The 19694-nt window shown below is 52.5% G+C and overlaps 10 protein-coding genes across 10 annotated transcripts; 6 read left to right on the plus strand and 4 right to left on the minus strand.

The window, feature by feature from the left end:
- Positions 1-267: 267 nt before the first annotated feature.
- On the minus strand, positions 268-1590 carry COCMIDRAFT_89328 (uncharacterized protein; the record flags this gene model as incomplete). The annotated part of the gene is made up of 1 exon (XM_007687606.1): positions 268-1590. One exon carries the CDS (start codon positions 1588-1590, stop codon positions 268-270), a length of 1323 nt encoding a protein of 440 aa, XP_007685796.1.
- Positions 1591-1823: 233 nt separating this feature from the next.
- Positions 1824-3390, minus strand: COCMIDRAFT_34809 (uncharacterized protein; the record flags this gene model as incomplete). The annotated part of the gene is made up of 6 exons (XM_007687572.1): positions 1824-1918; positions 1967-2695; positions 2758-2835; positions 2881-3078; positions 3193-3268; positions 3319-3390. The coding sequence occupies 6 exons, from the start codon at positions 3388-3390 to the stop codon at positions 1824-1826; spliced, it is 1248 nt and encodes a 415-aa protein (XP_007685762.1).
- Positions 3391-3827: 437 nt separating this feature from the next.
- On the plus strand, positions 3828-4799 carry COCMIDRAFT_89337 (uncharacterized protein; the record flags this gene model as incomplete). Its single annotated transcript, XM_007687607.1, has 2 exons — positions 3828-3980; positions 4047-4799. The coding sequence occupies 2 exons, from the start codon at positions 3828-3830 to the stop codon at positions 4797-4799; spliced, it is 906 nt and encodes a 301-aa protein (XP_007685797.1).
- A 252-nt stretch (positions 4800-5051) lies between these two features.
- On the minus strand, positions 5052-5910 carry COCMIDRAFT_24448 (uncharacterized protein; the record flags this gene model as incomplete). Its single annotated transcript, XM_007687557.1, has 3 exons — positions 5052-5310; positions 5361-5841; positions 5895-5910. 3 exons carry the CDS (start codon positions 5908-5910, stop codon positions 5052-5054), a joined length of 756 nt encoding a protein of 251 aa, XP_007685747.1.
- Positions 5911-6515: 605 nt separating this feature from the next.
- Positions 6516-7529, plus strand: COCMIDRAFT_89313 (uncharacterized protein; the record flags this gene model as incomplete). The annotated part of the gene is made up of 3 exons (XM_007687608.1): positions 6516-6767; positions 6823-7125; positions 7173-7529. The coding sequence occupies 3 exons, from the start codon at positions 6516-6518 to the stop codon at positions 7527-7529; spliced, it is 912 nt and encodes a 303-aa protein (XP_007685798.1).
- A 272-nt stretch (positions 7530-7801) lies between these two features.
- COCMIDRAFT_89431 (uncharacterized protein) lies at positions 7802-9496 on the plus strand (the record flags this gene model as incomplete). Its single annotated transcript, XM_007687609.1, has 2 exons — positions 7802-8099; positions 8151-9496. 2 exons carry the CDS (start codon positions 7802-7804, stop codon positions 9494-9496), a joined length of 1644 nt encoding a protein of 547 aa, XP_007685799.1.
- Positions 9497-10150: 654 nt separating this feature from the next.
- On the minus strand, positions 10151-12960 carry COCMIDRAFT_89443 (uncharacterized protein; the record flags this gene model as incomplete). Its single annotated transcript, XM_007687610.1, has 2 exons — positions 10151-12855; positions 12921-12960. The coding sequence occupies 2 exons, from the start codon at positions 12958-12960 to the stop codon at positions 10151-10153; spliced, it is 2745 nt and encodes a 914-aa protein (XP_007685800.1).
- Positions 12961-13668: 708 nt separating this feature from the next.
- Positions 13669-14036, plus strand: COCMIDRAFT_34814 (uncharacterized protein; the record flags this gene model as incomplete). Its single annotated transcript, XM_007687573.1, has 2 exons — positions 13669-13860; positions 13992-14036. The coding sequence occupies 2 exons, from the start codon at positions 13669-13671 to the stop codon at positions 14034-14036; spliced, it is 237 nt and encodes a 78-aa protein (XP_007685763.1).
- A 1120-nt stretch (positions 14037-15156) lies between these two features.
- On the plus strand, positions 15157-16206 carry COCMIDRAFT_3375 (uncharacterized protein; the record flags this gene model as incomplete). The annotated part of the gene is made up of 3 exons (XM_007687547.1): positions 15157-15206; positions 15258-15796; positions 15851-16206. The coding sequence occupies 3 exons, from the start codon at positions 15157-15159 to the stop codon at positions 16204-16206; spliced, it is 945 nt and encodes a 314-aa protein (XP_007685737.1).
- A 1753-nt stretch (positions 16207-17959) lies between these two features.
- COCMIDRAFT_89471 (uncharacterized protein) lies at positions 17960-19459 on the plus strand (the record flags this gene model as incomplete). The annotated part of the gene is made up of 5 exons (XM_007687611.1): positions 17960-18042; positions 18106-18257; positions 18338-18730; positions 18783-19138; positions 19178-19459. 5 exons carry the CDS (start codon positions 17960-17962, stop codon positions 19457-19459), a joined length of 1266 nt encoding a protein of 421 aa, XP_007685801.1.
- Positions 19460-19694: the final 235 nt, after the last annotated feature.

Genomic DNA, 19694 nt, shown 5'->3' on the forward strand with positions numbered 1-19694 from the left:
ATATTGTTTTTTTTTTGATATTATTGTATATTTTGCGTGGTGTTCGGTTATTAGGTAGCTTGGACAGGTAAAGGCATTTAGCTTGTTTAGATTTTTCCAGAAAGAAAAATGAAAGACAAAATATTGTTTGTTGATCCTTGTCAAAGCAAACCACTAACCTCGACTGATATCGATCCTGTCAAGACAAAAAAGGTTAACCATAAGTAACCTTTTCCTAGAAACTCCAGTATATACGCCCCAACCATCCCTCCCCCTCCCTTTTAACCCTCACCTGCCAGACCGACTAAACCCCACCTCACACTCCCTAATCCCACACCAATTCTCAAACATATCCCCCAGCTCCACCACCTTTTTTCCCTCCTCGTCCTCATCCTCCTTCCTTCCCTCCCCACCCCCTTTCTCCCACGTCTCAACCACAGTCCACACATCAAACGCCGCCTCATCCACCGGCCCGCCTCCGGCCCCCATCGTCCTACTAATTCCCAAATACGGCTCCAACCCCTTACAAATCGCCACACAATCATCCAGCAAACTCCAGTCTGCTGGCTCCTCGACCAACTCCGGGTCTGCAAATCCGACATGGCGTAGCACGGGGGGCGCGCCGTTGCCCAGCGCGTACGACACCGTGTGCCCCGTGAGCGGCGACGTGAAGGTGTGTACTGGGTGGCGTGGGGAAGGGAAGATGGGGGTGTAGGCGTCGAATTCGTTGAGGCGGCGGAGTGTGGTTTCCGGGGAGGAGGAGGAGGAGGAGTAGTATTTGCGAGCTAGGGCGCGGGCGCGGCGGGTGTGTGCGGTTAGGATTGCGATGGCGGGGTGGGGAATGTAGCGTGTTGTTTTTATTATTACTTTTCCATCAGTGTTGTTATTGTTATTGTTATTGTGATCGTTTGTTTTCTGACAAGCGAATGTGGGAGGGAGAGGAGGAGGCACGACGCCTGGTCCGCCATTGTATAGGAATTGGCACCAGGGTTTTACGCCGCTGATCCAAGGGCCGGTGTCGTATTCACCGCTGGAACGCCATACTTCGCCTCGCGGGTCGTAGAGGATGGTGTCTTGGGTTGGATGCGCGGCGGCCGCAGTGTTGATGCTTTGTTTCCGGCCCCAGAGGACTACTTCGACGAGTTCGACGGTGTCTCTGACGTTTTTTACAAAGGCTTGCGCTTTTGCTGCGTTTCGGGCTCGATATGCTTCACTGACACCCACGCACTGGGACTCTAATATCAGGCCGTCGATGAGCCATACTGCGCTTTCCTGCCATATGTCAAAAAGGTGAAACCATATGGATTGCATGATCGCGCTGTCGTGGGCATAAAAGTCGGCATAGTAGTCTAGGAGCAGGGCAGCACAGGTCCAGTATGCGCGTGTGGCGACTATTCCGCAAAATTCACAAGGCCAGCGGCGCTTGTTGGGGTCGTGCGGGCAACGAGGGGGCATGAGGAGAGATTTTATGAGTTTGTAAGTTTGGCCAAAGAATATGGTATCCTCTTTCTGTGGATGAAAAGGTTTGATCGCGTGGTATGATGTTGATATTGGAGGCGTAATTGTGTAGTCTGAGACGATGATCTTTGGGAGCAATAGTCTCCGCTCCATGACGCCTATGTTGGTCAGTTGAGTTAGTGTGACAAACAGTACCTGTAGAAACGTGGTGTTTGGAAAGTGGTCGATGTGAGGTGGTGAGTGGGCGCCAAGACTATATGGCTATGACGATTGGTAAAAAGGTGAAACTGAATTACAACCAATACAGTGAGGGGTGATGGTATTCTTTGTATAAATCAAACTCCGTTCCGACCGCCAAGACTTTCTCATCCCTAATACGTTGTTGCCTACCACCTCGACATGCGGCTCAATGTGCTCATTCGCCCATGTTGCATGTTGCTCAGGAGCGCTTCCTCGAGAGCCGACTCACTAATTCCAGCATCTGATTGACGTCAGCTAGTGTCAATCTACAGTTCGATTCAGAACTCACCATCGATATCACTGAAGCTGCTTCCCATGCTGGGGGTACCTTCACTACCTTCTTTTCTAGATCGTGGTCCACCACTCCTCGGGCTACCAAGCCGACCTAACGCTGCACGGTGACCTAGAGGTGGACTCATAGGACTCTTCGCTGCCGATGGAGGCCCTCCTGAGCTGGTCATTGATGACGCTGTCTCAGTAGTAAGAGACTGTACATCAATTGACTTTTGTCTCGATGGTGGATCGGTCCTGGAGCGATGGGGGAGCACGGCCTTTTGCTCTGATTTAGTACTACCGCGAAACTGTGCGTCCTGTGCAAATTTGCTACTACTTGGCTGCGTTCTTGCTGCAGACGCAAAGGGCAAACTCGTCTCATGAGAGCCAGACTCATCGAACTCTTGAGCACCGTCGCCTTCATCGAACGTAGCAAGATCTCGTGGGCGCTTCTGTTGGAAACGAGGAGGTCTCTTAAACAACTGACTGCGGTGAACTGGATGGTCCGCATCCGACAAAGAGGATGAACTTGAAGATGATGACTCCGGGATGTCGGGTGAGACATCCCCATCATTGCGGTAACCTGGGTGAGGCAAATTTGAGGCTTGAGTCCTTTCCTCTGACTTGCGGCTTGTCAGATTGGGACGCTGGGTAGACCTAGTAGACAGTGTTCGGGCGGGTGCCTGAGCATGTGCTCGAGACTGAGTGATTGTAGTCGTAGAGGGTGTCCTTGAAAGAGAAGGGGCTAATTTTGTTAGAAGACTTATCTCCTAAGATCGCCTGCAGTCCGTCATCGGAGATACTTACCAGGGGTCGCCACCTCTGCGTTACGCAAACTAGGGCTTTCTCTCGAACGCCCGGCCAAGACAGATGGTGTCCTTCCAGCTACTCATGGTTAGTCACGGACACTATCGTGGGAACAGATCGTACCTCCAGACCCGGCACTACCGCCTCTTCGCATGGCAACACCACCTACAGCAGTCATGGTACTGCCGACTGTAGGTGATGACGGAACAGCATTCGTGATGCTGACCTTCTTCATCTGGTTTCGAACATGGTCAAGATGTCTTTCGTACAACCATGCTGCTTGCTGCAGAAGAAAGGTGGGCGGAACCTGGAACTTGTCCGCTCTAAGGTGAAGTAAGCAAGGCTGGCATTTCCATTACGATGCACGTGCGTACAACTCAACCCCTATATCATGTCAGCATCTATCCTAGTATATACATACCACAATACACTAACAGTTCAAATCACTAGTCTTTGACGACTTGGATATAACTTTCCAGAGTTGCCGATCTTTCTCGGCATCCCATTGTGCCTAGGCAATGGTCAGATGATGCCTCCAAAAGGCAGACAGGGGCAACTTGCTTGTGGCGGATCTTCAAAGTCGCCCCGAATAAACGGAAGGCGTATCAGTGCCGTGAACTGAACCGAAGACATGTGGACATGTGGAGATGGTAATATGGACCTACAGGGGTGTAGAAGGGATGGACGGATGGTTGAGTGAGGTGTGGTTATGGGGCTAGGGTGCTAAATAGAGTTTGGTGTGATGATATCTACGCGCCGTGCCTGATTGGGCTGACGTAGTCTCTCTGTCGATGAGACAGTTCAGAGACGAAACCAAAGCTGTATTTTAATTCTTCTTAACATAATTAGACGCATTAAATATAAATGTTGAATTAGTGTATTTCTGAATCGGAACAAATAGTCTTGCATGGCTCTCAGAACCAAGCGCCTTGCGTATCGTACGCCACAGCGCCTGCGCCACACTCGCCCCGCCAATTGCTCATGCAGGGCATAAAATACTCATGCATAAAACTTCCTTTCCAGTCATCCCAGCAACTCAATTCAACAAACCTTGACAAAGACAGCCAAAGATGTCTTCCAAAGCCGTCACCAATATCGACGTTCAAGGCAAGCTGCCAAAAGTCGCATCCGGAAAAGTGCGCGATCTGTATGCGATTGATGATGATACCCTGCTCTTCGTCGCTAGCGACCGCATATCAGCCTATGACGTGATTATGGAAAATGTGAGTTTTCAGAAGAGACAAACTAATAGAGAGTTTCCAAGTCAATTATGTTAACGAGATGGTCAGGGAATCCCAGGCAAAGGCGCCCTACTGACAGCAATGTCCATCTACTGGTTCAACTATCTACCAACCAAAGTGCCTGGATTGAAAACGCACTTCATCACCAATGATCTACCTTCAGCCATTACGAGCCAGACGGATCTCAAGGACCGCAGCATGCAAGTCCGCCGTCTGCAGATTCTGCCCATTGAGTCTATTGTTCGTGGGTACATCACGGGATCTGGGTGGTCAGAGTACACCAAGTCTGGAACCGTCAATGGCATCAAGATGCCAGAAGGGTTGATCGAGGGACAGAAGCTGCCGCGGCCGCTTTGGACGCCGAGTACAAAGGCAGAGGTTGGTGGTAAGGATGAGAATATTAGTCCCGAGAAGGCGAGGGAGATGATTGGGAATGAGAAGGTTGCAAGCAAGGTTGAGGAGCTTTCGTTGGCTATCTACACTGCTGCTGCATCTCGCGCAGAAGAAGTAGGGATCATCCTCGCTGATACTAAGTTCGAGTTCGGTATCGATGAGAAGGGTGAGGTGGTGCTGGTTGACGAGGTTCTGACGCCGGATAGCTCCAGGTTTTGGCCAAAGGACACTTGGGAGCAGAATCTTGGCAAGGCACAATCAAGCTTCGACAAGCAGTTTTTGAGGGACTGGCTGACAAGTAATGGGTTGAAGGGTAAAGAGGGAGTTGAAGTTCCTACTGACATCGTGGAGAAGACTGCGGCGAAATATCGGGAGGCATATGAGAAACTTACGGGCAAGACGGCATAAGCAAAGCAGAAGTGGACGCTTAGTGAGGAAAGGAACTTAGAATGCCTAGTCACAGATGATTTTGCTGTTTCTTTATGGGTATGTGGTTATCATTAAGCTAGGATGTAGATGCATTATGTAGTTGCTCGCTATTACAAGAGTAACTATACTTGTACATGTATATTGAAATAAATCGTGGATATCGTTGCAGAAAAGACAGTTGGTTCAGGACAGCGCCTCCTAGTCCTGTCTCCTTCCTAATTGGTTACTGTTCTACACAGAGTAGTCGCTCTTGACTCTGCGCTGGGAATCAGTGTCTAAAAAACTTCCACGGCTGCGGGTTGACTTTGTGGAACGGTTGCGACGCATCTTTGAAGAACTGTCACCACCAAGACGACCACCAAGGCAGAACATGATGGTAGCCAGGAAGAAACAAGCTACAGCAGCCCATGTGAATCCCATGAGGTAACGGCCGATGCGGGCTTGGAAGCCGGCGGATCGGAACCCATCGCGACCTTTTACAACCCATGCGCTGGTGATCATTAGCGTTTTCCATTGACCATTATTCTATGTAAAACTTACGTCATGAGAGCGGCAGCGAGGGCCTGGAAGAAGAGGGCAATGGAGGTCATGAGAGATGACAGGTATCCTCCAAGACGGCTGAAAAGAGCCAGGAGACCCGAAGCCAGGGCAACGGCAGCAAAGAAAAGAGCAATTAGGTAGAAGGCAAACATGAAGCGAGACAGATAGAAGTACTGCTTCGTGCCGAGGAAGGCATCAGGGATGTTCTGCTCAGTGCCAAAGTTCCTTGGTGGGTCGAAGGGAAGAGCGGGAACAGGTGAGCCACAGTTTGCGTTGCGGCCATTGCTTGGGTTTTCACCGCAGATAGCAAAGAAGGTCCATCTTGAGGGGTTACGGGCGTTGGGAATGCCGTTGGTGGAGGCTTCGAGGAAGTAGAACCTGTCGAGAGGGGACTTGTTGACGCCGCCAGTCAGAATTGTCAAGAACTGGAAGAGAAGACCGGCAGCAACGAGCACGAGTGAAGCAATGGCGAGCAAGGGTCCTATTTTGCATGTCAGCGCATAGGCGACGGCGGAACAGAGCGGGACTGCATACTAGCCGGGCCTGCCATGGTGGTGAGAGGAGGATATCCAACTGTCGAGCTGTAACAAAGAGGACAGTGCCAGCAATGGTTGTCAGGGTTGCACAGGGGCCTAAATTATTATTGGAGATGAACAGCGAACATGTTCACTTGAAAGGGCCTGGGAGAGCTGGTTTAAGAAGTCGGGCCAAGCCATGACGTATGCTGGTGTGGGAGAGTCGGCTCTCTGGCGTCGTGGCTAGCTTCGTGACCTCACTAGGTTACGACACTATTAACGCGCGTTGCATCATCCCGGGGCACACAGCAAGGAAAAAGGGTCCATGGCTCGGATGGAAGTACGAAGTGGGATGAGGCCGTTTGTGTGTATGTGCAGCGGCAGCGGCAGCATATGGTAAATAGTGGAGGGCGCAGGCGCATTGAAAGGTTGCGCCCGGCTGCAACAAGGAGGGTCTGATTCAGGGCAGGGATCCGGGCCTTGCGCGGATAGAAGCGAGATCTACTGCGTCGACTCTGCGCCCGCCCATCGTGCCTGCGTGGCTGACCAAGACGGAGTCCTGCCTTGCTGCTTTGCTGCATCTGTCTTTTGACTGTGTGCGGGTGGGTGCTGTGTCCTGCCTTGGAAACCCACCGCCATCATGTCCACCGCCATATGGCCACCCATCGACGAGGACCGTCTCGCCCACGAACAGGCGGCATCCCAAGCGCGCGAGCTCGAGTGGCTGCTTGTCCAGCTGCGCGAGACGCTGCAGTCGCTCAAGGCCGGCCTAGACGAGTGTGCTGCCCTCCTTGCGCCCTCTGAGAATGGATCTACACTGGTGTTGACCTCTGTGCGCTCAGAGAGCCTCAAGGGCCTCATTACGCGCATCGGCACGCGCATCACAAAAGGCGTAGGTCATGGTCTGGTCGTTTGTGTATATTCGAGCACCTACTCACTGTCCCCAGAACATCAAGCTCCGCCTCGCAAGCCTCCCACCACCAAAGGGCTCGTTGACCTGGGACCTCGTCATCTCCTCTGCACCGCATGCGCCTACGCTCGTTGTCCCCCAGCTTACTTCTGTACGAACCTCCATCAACAGCTGTCTAGACGCCATCGATGTCGCTACCTGGGGAGGAGACGCGACCAACGCCCAATTCGTCTCGGGCCAACTCCAACTACTCCATGACCACATAATCGAGGCACAGGCTGCTCTCAAAGGCCACTCGCCCGTACAGCCTTCGTGGTGGGACAATCCCGTCGACGAGAATGTACGCTGCGTATCTACACAAACTAAGAGCTTTGCTGACTGTGATAGACATTTGATCCTCCACTGCCTGCAAACGTATCCTTTCACCTGTTCGTCTTCGACGCTGCCCTCGTCCTCGAAATCCGCACACTAGAGCCCCATCATGCGGGGGACACCGGCTCACTCACTGGATTCAGCATCCGCAACACCTTTGCATCAGCCCTCGGTGGCACACGAGCGCCTACACATGACGAAGCCGACCGCACCTTCACGTACAAGAACCGCGAGGTCCGCGTCAAGGAGAAGATCCGTGTCGAAAGCCAAGATCCAGCCTTGATATCCGCCTCAGCAAAGCTCAACGCACTTGGACACACAGTCATGCTCAGCCGAAAGGCTCTCAACATTGTAATGGGTCGAGACGAGTAAATGGACTAACTCCGCGCAAATGTGATAGCAGCCAATTGCACCATCGGCGATTGGGTCAGTATGCCACTCAGAATCCTTCTTTTTCCGCGGGGATGTCACTAGTGCGATCGCGCCATATCGGCTCGTCGCTATCGGAACAACAATTCGCTATGCCCATTATCAATTCTGTGGCCGAGGAGTAATCGTATTCAGTATTATCTTTGCCCATAAAACAATTACCCCTCCTTGTTGGAATTGGATTTGGTATTTTTTGCATCACTCCAATCTCCATTATGGCGCCTGCACTTCTCACTGCAGTCGATGTGACATCGCACATCCATCTTATCGTCGGATCCAACCCACTTGCAGGCGCGCGATGCACACGCTCAATAGAAGTTGGTGCGAAACCAATACTGCTTGCGCCCGAAGACGCCACCCTTCACTACGGCCTTGCGAAACGTATCGAGGCTGGCGAAGTACAATGGTTGAAGCGAAGTTTCCAAAATGAGGATTTGACAACACTTGGACGTCCTGAGGTGGATGGTGTAGTAGACGCTGTATTTGTTACTTCTGGCGGAAAGAATGGATCGGGTAAGTGGTTATAGTATACTCTGCCCAGTTCTGTCTTCTGACTCGCCACAGCCACCCAGATCTCGAACCTCTGCCGAAGACTACGCATTCCAGTCAACGTCGCTGATGCCCCGAATCTCTGCTCCTTCACACTCCTTTCTACACATACCGACGGCCCTCTTCAGATTGGTATCACTACTTCTGGAAAAGGCTGCAAACTCTCTGCAAGAATCCGGAGAGAGATTGCGGCGTCTCTCCCACCACGTCTAGGTGACGCGGTTGAGAAGTTGGGTACACTACGAAGACGCATATGGGAGGAAGACCATGCAGCGGAACTCTCACAGGACTTGGAGGTGGAAGAGGAGGACAGTGGACAACCAGCGACGTTTAACAAGTTGATTTTGGAAGAGAGCAAGGAAGCAGCACGGGGCCGCCGTATGCGTTGGCTCACACAAATATGCGAGTACTGGCCGCTGCGTCGCCTTGCAAGCATCACTGATGCAGACGTGAACATGCTCTTCCGCGAATTCGCCAGCAGCAGCCCCTCCAAAGTCGGGCCCACAGCTACCGCACCTCAACGAGTCGGCCGCATCATTCTTGCAGGCTCCGGTCCCGGAAACCCAGATCTGCTCACTCGCGCCGCACACAAAGCCATCCTCTCTGCTGACCTCATCCTTGCCGACAAACTCGTCCCCGCACCCATCCTTGATCTCGTACCCCGCCGCGCAACCGTGCACATTGCCCGAAAGTTCCCCGGCAATGCAGACAAAGCGCAAGAAGAACTCCTAGAAATGGGATTAGAGGGACTAAAAGCCGGCAAAGTGGTCGTGCGAATAAAGCAAGGAGACCCATACATCTACGGTCGCGGAGGAGAAGAATACGACTTCTTCCGTGCCCATGGCTTCATCCCCAGCGTACTCCCAGGCATCACAAGTGCACTCAGCGCACCCCTTTTCGCTGCCATACCTGCCACGCACCGCGGCATCGCAGATCAAGTCCTCATCTGCACCGGTACGGGTAGGAAGGGTGCTCCGCTCGATCCCCCGGAATTCGTCGCTTCCCGCACACTAGTCCTGCTTATGTCTCTGCACCGCCTCTCTGCTCTCGTCGATAGCTTAGTCGCTAAAGCGTATCCGGCAGACCTCCCTGTCGCTGTGCTTGAACGCGCTTCGTGTCCTGATCAGAGGGTCATACGTACGACGCTCGAGCATGTTTGTGCGGCTGTTGAGGAGGAGGGGAGTAGACCTCCTGGACTCCTTGTCGTGGGTAACGCTTGCAAAGTGCTTATGAAGTATGAGCAGCGATGGGTAGTCGAGGAGGGGTTCCATGGGCTGGATAATCTGGGTGGCGATGGGGAGTTGGAGATTAGTAGGCTTACTGGGAGTGTCGATGCTGCTGCCCCTGTCGCTGTAGCGTAGAGACGATAAGAAATGAACGATCCAATGCTATTATCCCTATCTTTTTGCTTTGACGAGAATGCTTGAACAAGTACACAAACTCAACTTGAAATCAAGTCTCATCACAATATCCAAGGCAAAGTAGTCACAATCAGTGATGATTCTCATTTCATCATTCCATCTCATACCCTCATTCCACGCATATCTATCATATATCGGCAATGACGCCTCATCCATGTATACACACACACACACATTTCAAACTAGTCCCCTTCGTTTCCTTTCCTCCATCTGTCTATAACACCATCTCATATTTTTCATTCCATTCCTTTCCTCCATGTGCATCATTAAAAAAAAGAAGAGAGAAATTCGTACAGTTACATTGGGAATTGCCAGTCCAATAAGCGTGGACTGGGAAACCAAAAAAAAAAACGCCAATCCCGAGCCATTGAGTCCGTAGAAGAAGAAGAAGAAAAAAAAGGGGGGGAAGGAGGATTCGGAGGCTATCATGCAATATAAAGAAACGCCCATAACACCAATGCTAAGATCCATCAAAAAACGTTTTTCTTGATCGTGCGATCGTCTTCGTCATCGTAACTGTAATGTTGTGCAGTTCTTCGAAGATTCCGTAAGGCGCGTAAAAAAAGTGTGTGTGTATGTGAGGGTGTATGTATTTCACACCTGACTGGTCCAACTCTTCCTCTTATGGTCATGCTGCTGCTCCTCCCAAATAACGAGTTCGCGACCACTTCTCTCACCGCCGCGACGCACGCGATCGATACCGAGGTGTTCGAGGCCGTCGCGGCCGACGTGGATACCGAAGCCGTATCTAATCTTTCCGGGGTCGATGACCGAGTCGTGCTGACCTTCCTTCCTCGCCTTCTCTTTCAGCGCGGGGTCCGTGGGGGAATCGGGGCGGAGGTTGCTACGGGAGGGGCGAACGAGCGAAGCGACGGAGCGGGCCCAGGTGCGTTCTGCGTAGGTGGTGCCCATGAGGCGAGCGACGAGGTCGGGTTTTGTTTGGGGGTGGGCGAAGGCGCGGTCGGTGAGGATGGGGGATTGGTAGAGCCAGCTGATGATTTCGCAAAGGGTGTTGCTGCGGTGGGGGAGGGCGGCTCGGCGGCGACCGGGGATCAGGGCGAAGAGGCTGAGGGTGTAGAGGGCGAGGAAGAAGCAGAGGGCGTAGTAGCCGGGGAGTTCGGCGGCGACGCGGACGTTGCGCACGTCGCCGTAGTATTGGGTCCAGAAGCAGCCGCCTGCGAGGATGGGCAGGGACATGGAGACGAAGGAGACGAAGGATAGGACGGCTGTTTGGAAATGCTTGTTCTCAAGCGCAGCCAGGGTTACTGAGAAGGGCAGGCGGCAGGCATAATCGACCAGCAGAGAGGTTTCAGCAGTGGCTCCGCCCTTGGATGCGAGCGACATGTATGGCTGGAGTACTCGGATAGAGTAGTCGAGCGACAAGAGCGCTAGGAAGAGGAATTGGCCGATGAGTGCTGGGATGAACGAGTACAGGAAGTTCGAGGCGGAGAAACCATCGGTGCCTGTACGAGCAAAGACCCGAGGCAGGAAACCGAGACGAACAGCATCGTTCACAAAGCTGACGACGTAGAAGGCGATCAACAGGATACAGGCGATGACAATCCAGGCAATGACTGAACCGTCCTTGAGCCACCAGGGCAAATAGCGAAGTCGCACGTTCGGGCTGCGAATATCCATGCGGATCGAAAAGTCGTTGCCTTGAGCTACGTCAAGATTTGCGCGGTCTGGTCCTTGCTCTCTGATGCGCCCCTCCTCGACCTGGAATCTCCGGATCTCAGCGCCTTCCTCTCCAATACCGTAGAAAACGTCGCTTGGTCGCTTCGTAGTAGTCCAGTAGCCAAGGCGGTCAGCACGGTTAGCAACATTGTTCCAGTCACCCTTGTCGAAAGTCTCCGAGTTGTTGTAATCTCCTAGGTTATTTGAGCGCTCCAGAAGGGCGATGATGTCTGCGAGCGATCGCGGGTCCCATTTCAATCCAGTCGGGCTGCGCATGAGGAAGACCATGAGGTAGATCAGGACGAGCACCAGAAGGATGTAGAGAACAATGACTGTCCAAATGACACCTTGTACAGCGACCCATCGCCAAGCGGAGCGTGCCACGTTGTATCGTACGTTGAAACTGGCAGCAAGAAGAGGAACCGTCCATGCGAATAGCCATGAAATGACAAAAAAGGCACAGATACCGGGATGTCCGGCGCGGAAATGCTGGATATTTGGCAAAACGAACTGCATCGGGTACAGTCGAAGAAACACGGCTTCGGATCTCCGGTGGAACGAGTCTGAAGACATGGATATGAACGGAACAATGCGTTGAAGGGCCGCCTGGATCTGGATGAGCCAAAGGAACAAGAGCATGCCCAGCAAGGTTGGGAGATATCGGAAAACAAAGTAGCGAGTGTCGCCAAAACCACCATAGTCCCACAATCCGTAGGCTTCATCACGGTTGGAGTAGACAGCGGCGAAGATAAGCGCACCGAGCATGAGTAGGCATAGGAAAATGAACAGGCCGAGCGACAGCGGGCGAAGGACGGCGGGTAAGAAGTGAAGTGATGAGTGTGGCTGGGAGTGTGCTACGAAAACATCCTTTTGTCCCCGAGTAGGAGAAGGTGACTGCTGTTCCCTGGACTTGTGGGATTTGTGGGATTTGTGATAGGGCCCGTCTGGCTGTGTAGCCATGGGTGCTGGGGCAGTGGCCAGTGGTGTATATGAGTGTCTCAACGACTTGCGTGCGGGTCTGTGCTGTTGCATTCTCTCCTGTGTCTGTTGCTCCAGTGCCATGTATCCCAGGCCATTGTCAGGAATGATTCTCTCGACGGGGTAATCGTCATCATCATCGTCTTGGACTGCGGCTGTGGGTCGGACCTCTGGATATATTCTTGAGCCTCGGACATCTTCATCTCGGGTGAGCTGGTCGATGGCGAAGCGAATGTATGGTGTGGTGTCATGGCCCGGAGTAGTTGCCTGCGATTCGGACTCCATGTCGTGGATCAGTTGGGATCGGCGGGCGTTTTGGGTTCCTGGCCTCGACTCCTCGGCAATGGTGGATACTGCTGGTGACTGAGGACGTTCGTGAACAAAGGAAGGCTGTGGAGGCTGCAGCTGTTGCCTGGGAATACCAACACCTCGTAGTGATGTTGTAGGGATGTCGGTGTGAGGGATCAATTGCTCATGACTTTGTACTGGTGTTTGGCGGTATGAGGGTGGTGTTTGGTAAACAGGCCTTCTCTCTTCACTTGAGCTGGACGCGTGCTCAGACGCGCTGTAGTAGCCTTCGGAGGCAGTTAGTGAAGCAGCAACGCTCTGTTGCGAGTTTTGGTGGGATAATTGGGGCTGAGAAACTGGCAATGGGATGAGTAAATGGGTGGGTGGTGAGTAGTGAGGCGGGCTCAAGCCGCATGCATACCGTTTGTCTGCTTGAGTTGGAATCCAGGCTCCCCACTCATATCTTCTTGGATCGACTAATCAAGTGGAGTCACGAAGGAATGTTTGCATTGTGAGCACATGCAGTAGCTGGGCGGCGACAAGTTTTCTACTCGAGATGGCTGGGTGTAACTATCGGGATCCGGATGTGTGGCGGGGGGCTGGGGAGGTTGGGCAGGACTGTCTCATCACCGCCGTCACCAATATTCTTGGTACGGCGCAAATGCAAAACCATGTGGAAGTAAGCGAGCAAAGAAACAAGTCCCTTTTATCTACAGCTTGTTATTCGCGGCCCTGACTGAGGTTGCGGTATGTCTGCTGTGTTGTCAATGGTGCCCTTCCCCGCGGCGGTGATGCGCTAGCCACTGCCCTGACGCGTCCAAGCTCCCCTGGCCGGGCCCCATCTTCACGAGCTGCTGGCACGAGCAGTCTTGTCATCTCCTGTTCCTCTTTTCTTTTGCATACGTTCCCGTGGTTTGGAACACGTCGCCATGGTCGACAAACATGCATCTGTCTCGTCATCTCCTACCTGCCTGGATACATGTACCCTCATCCTTTCCTCGCGGTCCGCCTGGGTGCACTCTACCGTCAGTGCAAAGAGAGTTCAGCGCACCCCGGCCCTTTAGTTCAACGATGCCGTCATCACAGCATGGCAGCGGGTTGCCAGAGCAGCTGCATTTTCGCCCATTACAAGTAATCGGCACGCAAAGCGCACAGGCGGCTTTGTTTACATGGCCGCCTTGAAACAGACAAGAGATTGTCAATGCAGAGCGACTCGAATTGCGATCCTTCCAGACAGATTTGGATTACTGTTCGCCGTTGGGTGCGCGGCCGGGTGTCTGCGTGGTCAATGTCGATCGCATCGCCAGAAAATCGCATCTAGTCAGTCTGTTGTTATCATGAATCTGTCTTCGTCGTGGGCTGTGTTTTTGGGCGCGTCGCTCAGTCATGACGGTGGGAGCTGCTAAGGGCGCAAAGCGCACTATTTCAGCACAGATGGGCTCAAGAGGCTTCACAAAGCCAGCCATCTGTGATTTCTGTGCATTCAAATAAGTCCAAACCCACAACGGCATGGCCCGAGATTTCAATAGTCTTGTGATTCCGCCCAAATGCGGGCTTCGAAGAATACCGGCGCCTTACCGCCTCAGCTGTGGATTGTCTAGACACTTTAGCTGCGCATCACAACCTGCCAAGAGCTCACTGCGGCTGAACACACAGCCCATACTGACCGCTACATCGGTGGAGGTACTAGCTATCACATCTGTCCTCGCTGACACTCATCGCTGAAATTCCTCTCCGAGTGGCGATTCTCCCGATGCATTCAGCCATGTTTCCAAAAACCTCTCTCGGGGTAACATTGGTACGTGCTGACATAGGGCGGGGCGGTTGTGGGTATAGCCCGTATGGCTGTTGAGAAACGGCCCCCTTCCGCCCAAGAGGTAAGTATCTTCGTTGTCATTTCGATTAAGAACGCCACTAAATGACATGTCGTCTCCACCCGTCCATTAGCCCCCAACACTGCATATCTTTGCCTGGCTGGTGCCGAGACAAGTGTCAATGCATGTATGGCAAAGAGAGGCAAGAAAGACAATGAGCTACAGTTTAGTGGTCCTTTGTTCCAAGCAGGCGTCCCAGGCGTACAGTAAACTGGGGCATAGCCTAGACTTTCCCTTGTCTGCCTGTGGTTTTGTCTCTGAAATAGGAAAAAAAGGGCTGTGCTGAGGCTCAGTTGCCCAGATCGTCTATTGCCTCGAGGTTACGGGTCGGTTACCAGGGATGTTGCTCCTTCGGCTGCTTCCTCTCAGCTTTCAGCATCAACTACACGGCCAAGCTTCTCACAAGATACCAAAATAATCACAGTCCCTACCAGCCACCATGGAGAAAAGAGACATTTAGCCTACATTAGGTCATGCGCAGGCTTCGGTTGGTGCGTGGCGCAATCGGCGCCTTTTCAAGACCGTGCAGACGAAGTTACGCCCCGTTCAGGCGTTCACTCTACATGCCTGGATACTTGAGGGGGCCCACATCTTCCGTATGCTGTTCCTCTTTGAATTACCTGCTTCGTCCTATTCTTTATCACGTCGGCCATCTCCCTGTTGTACTTGCTGTCGCTCTGGCCGTAATTTTTCTCTTTGTTTCCACTTAGTACACATCAATAAACACAAGCGCAGTCGGCGCATACGAAAGGCACATTCTGTATTATACTTTCTGCGCCTATCATGTCTAATTCGTCCTTTTTCGACTTTCACTGCCCACTTGGGGGCAAATGGTAATAACTGAGCTCAAGTTTGATAGGAACTTTGACACTGACAAACTCCAGGTATGCCTGTGCCAGTGGTAGTAATTTTGTAGGATGCTGCACGTCAGACCCATGCGCGAATGGTTGCGTACAAGGGAATATCCGGCCCGGCGGTTACAATATCTCCCACCATGGCGAATGGCCGGATGCGTCCTGCGGATCTGCTAGCGACTTCTTCACATGTAATGCAGGCGACACTTTCTGGGGATGCTGCAAGACGAATCCCTGCGCAGCAACACCACCAGCCACTTGTGCGCAAGGAGATTTGGTACCTGCATTCATGGAACGACCAGAACAATTCAACACATACGTATCACAAGACAAACAGGAGAACCCTTCAGATTCAGGCAAGACCAACACGGGTGCTATTGTTGGTGGCGTTGTCGGAGGAGTCGTAGTCTTGGCTATCATCGGAGTCATCATCTTCATTGTGCTCCGTAAGAGGAAGAACAAGAAGACAACAGAAGGCGACATGGGTGCTGCTACCATGATGCCCATGATGAACAACAACGAGAAGAACGACAACAGTGCTGCCGCAGGGCATTACGGAGGTCAATCACGTATGTCGACTCACGCGCTTTTTGTCTTGCTTCAGCAGCTAACTTTGAGAACAGCACCTCCTACATACTCGGCTCCAATCCAGAACTCTTACCAGGCTACTTCTCCCGGCAAGGGACATGAGTCGTATCATCAGTATGCCAGCCACGCAACCGAGCCGCAAGAGCTCCCTGCGGATTCTTCCTCTTCCCACAACAGATTCTCTGAGCTTCCAGCCGGTGCTTCAAATGTCATGGACAACCGACGATTCTCAGAACTTCCTGCAGATGCTGGTCGCCCTGGCCCTTCAGAACTCGAGTCACCATACGCCACTCCATTCGTTTCTCCATTGCCTACACAACAAGAGTTCTCCGGCGATATGGCGAAACGAGCCAGCCGTCAAGGACTTGGTGTTTCGACTAATCAACCGTGAGAAGAGCGATTGTAAGGGGTGATTTGGCTGGGATTTGTTGCATTGAACATTTATTTGCATTATTTGCTTCGCATTTGGGCGGTTTTTCATGCTCGCATACCCTTACTTACTTCGCTTCCATCTACTCTGTATATATACCCAGTCCAAAACAACAACCAGAAATAGTAATCTCAAAGAATCCAGAGAAGATTCACTACACATGCATAATGCACTTTACTACTGCACCCTCCCCCTCCTTTTCTGCCCCCCTCTCAGCCCAACAATAACAACCGAGAATATACCCGGTTGCCGAAAAAAGAGATAGAGACCCTTGGTAGATAAGTAAGACGAGGCTGTCTTCGTCGGCGGTTACAACCAACACAAGATGATGTAACCTTCCCGACTCCCACCTACTACAATCCGCCAGGAATAGGACGCCGCTCGCCGCCGCCCGTCAGCTTCTCTACGTAATTGTGCCACCTGACTGCGCCGCCACCTACAGCTGCACTAACACCCAATGCGGGGTATGCTCACCAACGCACCTGAGATAATGGAGCTCTCCACAACTCTCAAGCTCAAGCAGCCCGCTCTTTTTCCCTTGATCAATCCCTACTTCACTCTTACTAACTACTCTTTACCTTCCAGTCTTGCAATGTAATCCGCAGTTTCTCTCTCTCTCTTTTTTTTTCTTCTTCTTCTTCTTTCAATCTTCATCTTTATTCAGCATATATGCGTGTACGTGCATATATATGTGCACGGGAGATGATAGCTTGCAGCACGACGCACACACTTTTCAGCCCCCAAAAAACTTCCCCCCCCCTCCTCTCCCCACAGGTGGTTCGTCGGCCATGACCCATGGCAACGAATGAGGAGCTGCATCCTTCGCCATTAGTGCTGAGGTTATCCTGCACGCCAATTGTTGCCCAGTTATCTCTCTCTTTGCGCCTTGTTCCTGCGGTGCGATGGGCGAGTCGAGTCGAGTCGAGGCTGGGGGGCTGGGGCTGGGGCTGCGTGGGTGGCATGGCATGGCGTACTTTGACTTGTACGGTGTGTGTGTGTGCTATCGCTCTCGCTCTCTCGCCCTCTCTTGCGCTTTGTAATGTGCGGTGTCGCCGCCCCTCGCTGATCCAGGGCAAGTAATCCACCGCCGTTTCGTTTCGTTTCTTTGTAGTATGTCATGTATGAAGGTGTGGCTGCGGCGCAGCTGCAAGCAAAAGATTCCGGCGTTTAAATTTTCCGCTTTGGGGATCTTTCGCTGGAGAAGCCGAAGGAAGAGTAGAAGCGTAGATAGTTAGAGAAGCTGGGCACACAGGCTGAGCCCGCTGCCCGCTTTTTGCATAGTTTGCTGCGGCTTTGTTTCGCTGCGGCTATTATGGCTTCTTGGGAGTGCGTGGGAGGGGGGGTTGCTCGATCAGCTCTCTCGTGTTTTTTTCTTCTTGACGTGATTCCCCCTCGGTTTTTTTGTTTTGCCCAGCTTCCTTCCGCGCGCTGAGATACTTACATGGGCGGTAGAGTAGTGTCTGGTCGCCTGATTTTCTTCCCTCCTCGGTTGTGAGACCCGGCCAGCCCATCACCTTTCTTGCAGTCTCTCTTGCGTCTGACTTCTTTCTTTCTCTGTCTAATCGGTACCTGTTTTTCCTGTCTGCTCTTTTTTGAGTGACGGTATTGTTTTTTGTTGCTATTGAAGTGATTGTGAGTGGAGGGTTTTCGAGTCCACGCAAGTGGTAGCGGATATCCTACTAGTTGCGACCGCGGAGTCGGTTGTTAGTATAATATGTCAGCCTACCTTGCTGCGCGACAGGCCTTCTCGCCTTCGTGTCCTTCAGGAGGAACCTGGTGGGCCTGTGGGTATGGAACGTAAGTGGATTGTCCATATTTCATTTCTACTTCCATTCTTCTAGCGTCTAATATCAATGTTAGATACTTTGTCGGCTGCTGTGCAAGAGACCCATGCGACATTACTTGCGCCCAAGGCAACCTTTACCCAGGTGCTTTCGATCCAAAAGCATACGGCACATTTCCCGATGCTACATGCGGGACCGGAAGCAAGTTTTATACTTGCTCTGCTGGACGTAAGTACTTGAGATGATCAACCGATCTTGGTATCGGTCTTCCTTTCCCGCGCGCCATGGCAATGACTGACATGCATTAGAAACATTCTGGGGCTGCTGCAAAACGAATCCATGTGCCCAATCTGGCTGTCCCGATGGTGATCTCGAACCAGCAATCTTGAACCGTGATGACTTGCGCAGTGCATATCATGCTACCGGGTCTGCAACAACTTCTAGCACCTCGGGACCAACTGCTGCAGCACAAAAATCAGATGACGGCGTACCGGTTGGGGCTATAGCAGGCGGTGCAGCAGGCGGCGCATTCGCCCTAGCTGCTATAATCGGCATCATCGTATGGTGGCTATGTCTACGGCGAAAGAAGAAGGCAAAAGCAAAAGCCGCCGAGCACTATGGCGAAACAAACGGCGACGGATTACCCGTCAACGGCATGAGCGAGTTCCACAACAAGCACCACCGCAACCAAAGTTCTGATTGTAAGCCAACCCCCCCCCCTTCCTTCAAACCCAAAACTAACACCAACGAAAGCACCCCCCTCCTACACCTCCCCCAACCCCAACCATCCAAACGGCTTCTACAACCCCCCGACAACACACACCTACCAACACACCTACGACCCAACCCACACCTACACCGCCCCCCAAGAACTCCCCCTCTCCACGCCCATCACCCCACAAACCCCCGCCCAATTCCGCACCCACAAAAGCATGTACAGCCACGCCCGCGGGCCCTCTGAGCTCTCCGGCGACGAACCCCGCAACGAGCTCGACTCGGGCGATCCCGCAAGCCCAGAGCTAAGCGGCAGCACGGGCGCCGTTGTGAGTCCTGCGACTAGGAAGTGGAGTTGGGATGATAGAAAGGAGAAGGTTGAGTTGGCGACGCAGGTCGAGCGGCCGTTGGAAGAGCACGAGCACGAGTATGAGCATGAGCACGAGCACGACGGCGAGGCGCACATCGGGGTGGCAATTGGGGAGCCGCGGGCCGAAGGGGCCAGGGTTATGCCGGTTTGGCGGGAGCAGAGGGTTGGCGAGGTCGAGGTCGAGTCGCCTAGGGAGATGGAGGGGGAAGCGGCGTTGGAAGAGGGGCACAGGGGGAGGGGGAGTAGAGGGCGCGCACCGCAGGGACTAGGGTTTATTGAGATTTTGGAGGATATGGCGGAGAGGAGGGGGGAGATGGATGCGCAGAGGGCGGAGAGGCGGAGGTGATGAAGATGAGGAAAAAGAGAGTGGGGATGTTGAAATATGTTTTTTCCTTCTTCTCCCTTGGTTTCAAATCTCATTTACGAGTCTATGTAGGATATTTTTGTGAGTGTGTGTGGAGCTCGACGGGTTTTTTTTTTCGTAATTTGTAAATTTCAGGGACTTTTGGTCTTGAATGGAAGAAGAAGAAGAAGAAGCTGGTAAGTAGGAATAACTATTTCCAACGGCACTTAGTAGTGGA

This window comes from Bipolaris oryzae (assembly GCF_000523455.1).
Source record: "Bipolaris oryzae ATCC 44560 unplaced genomic scaffold scaffold_31, whole genome shotgun sequence".
In the NCBI taxonomy this organism is placed as follows: domain Eukaryota; kingdom Fungi; phylum Ascomycota; class Dothideomycetes; order Pleosporales; family Pleosporaceae; genus Bipolaris; species Bipolaris oryzae.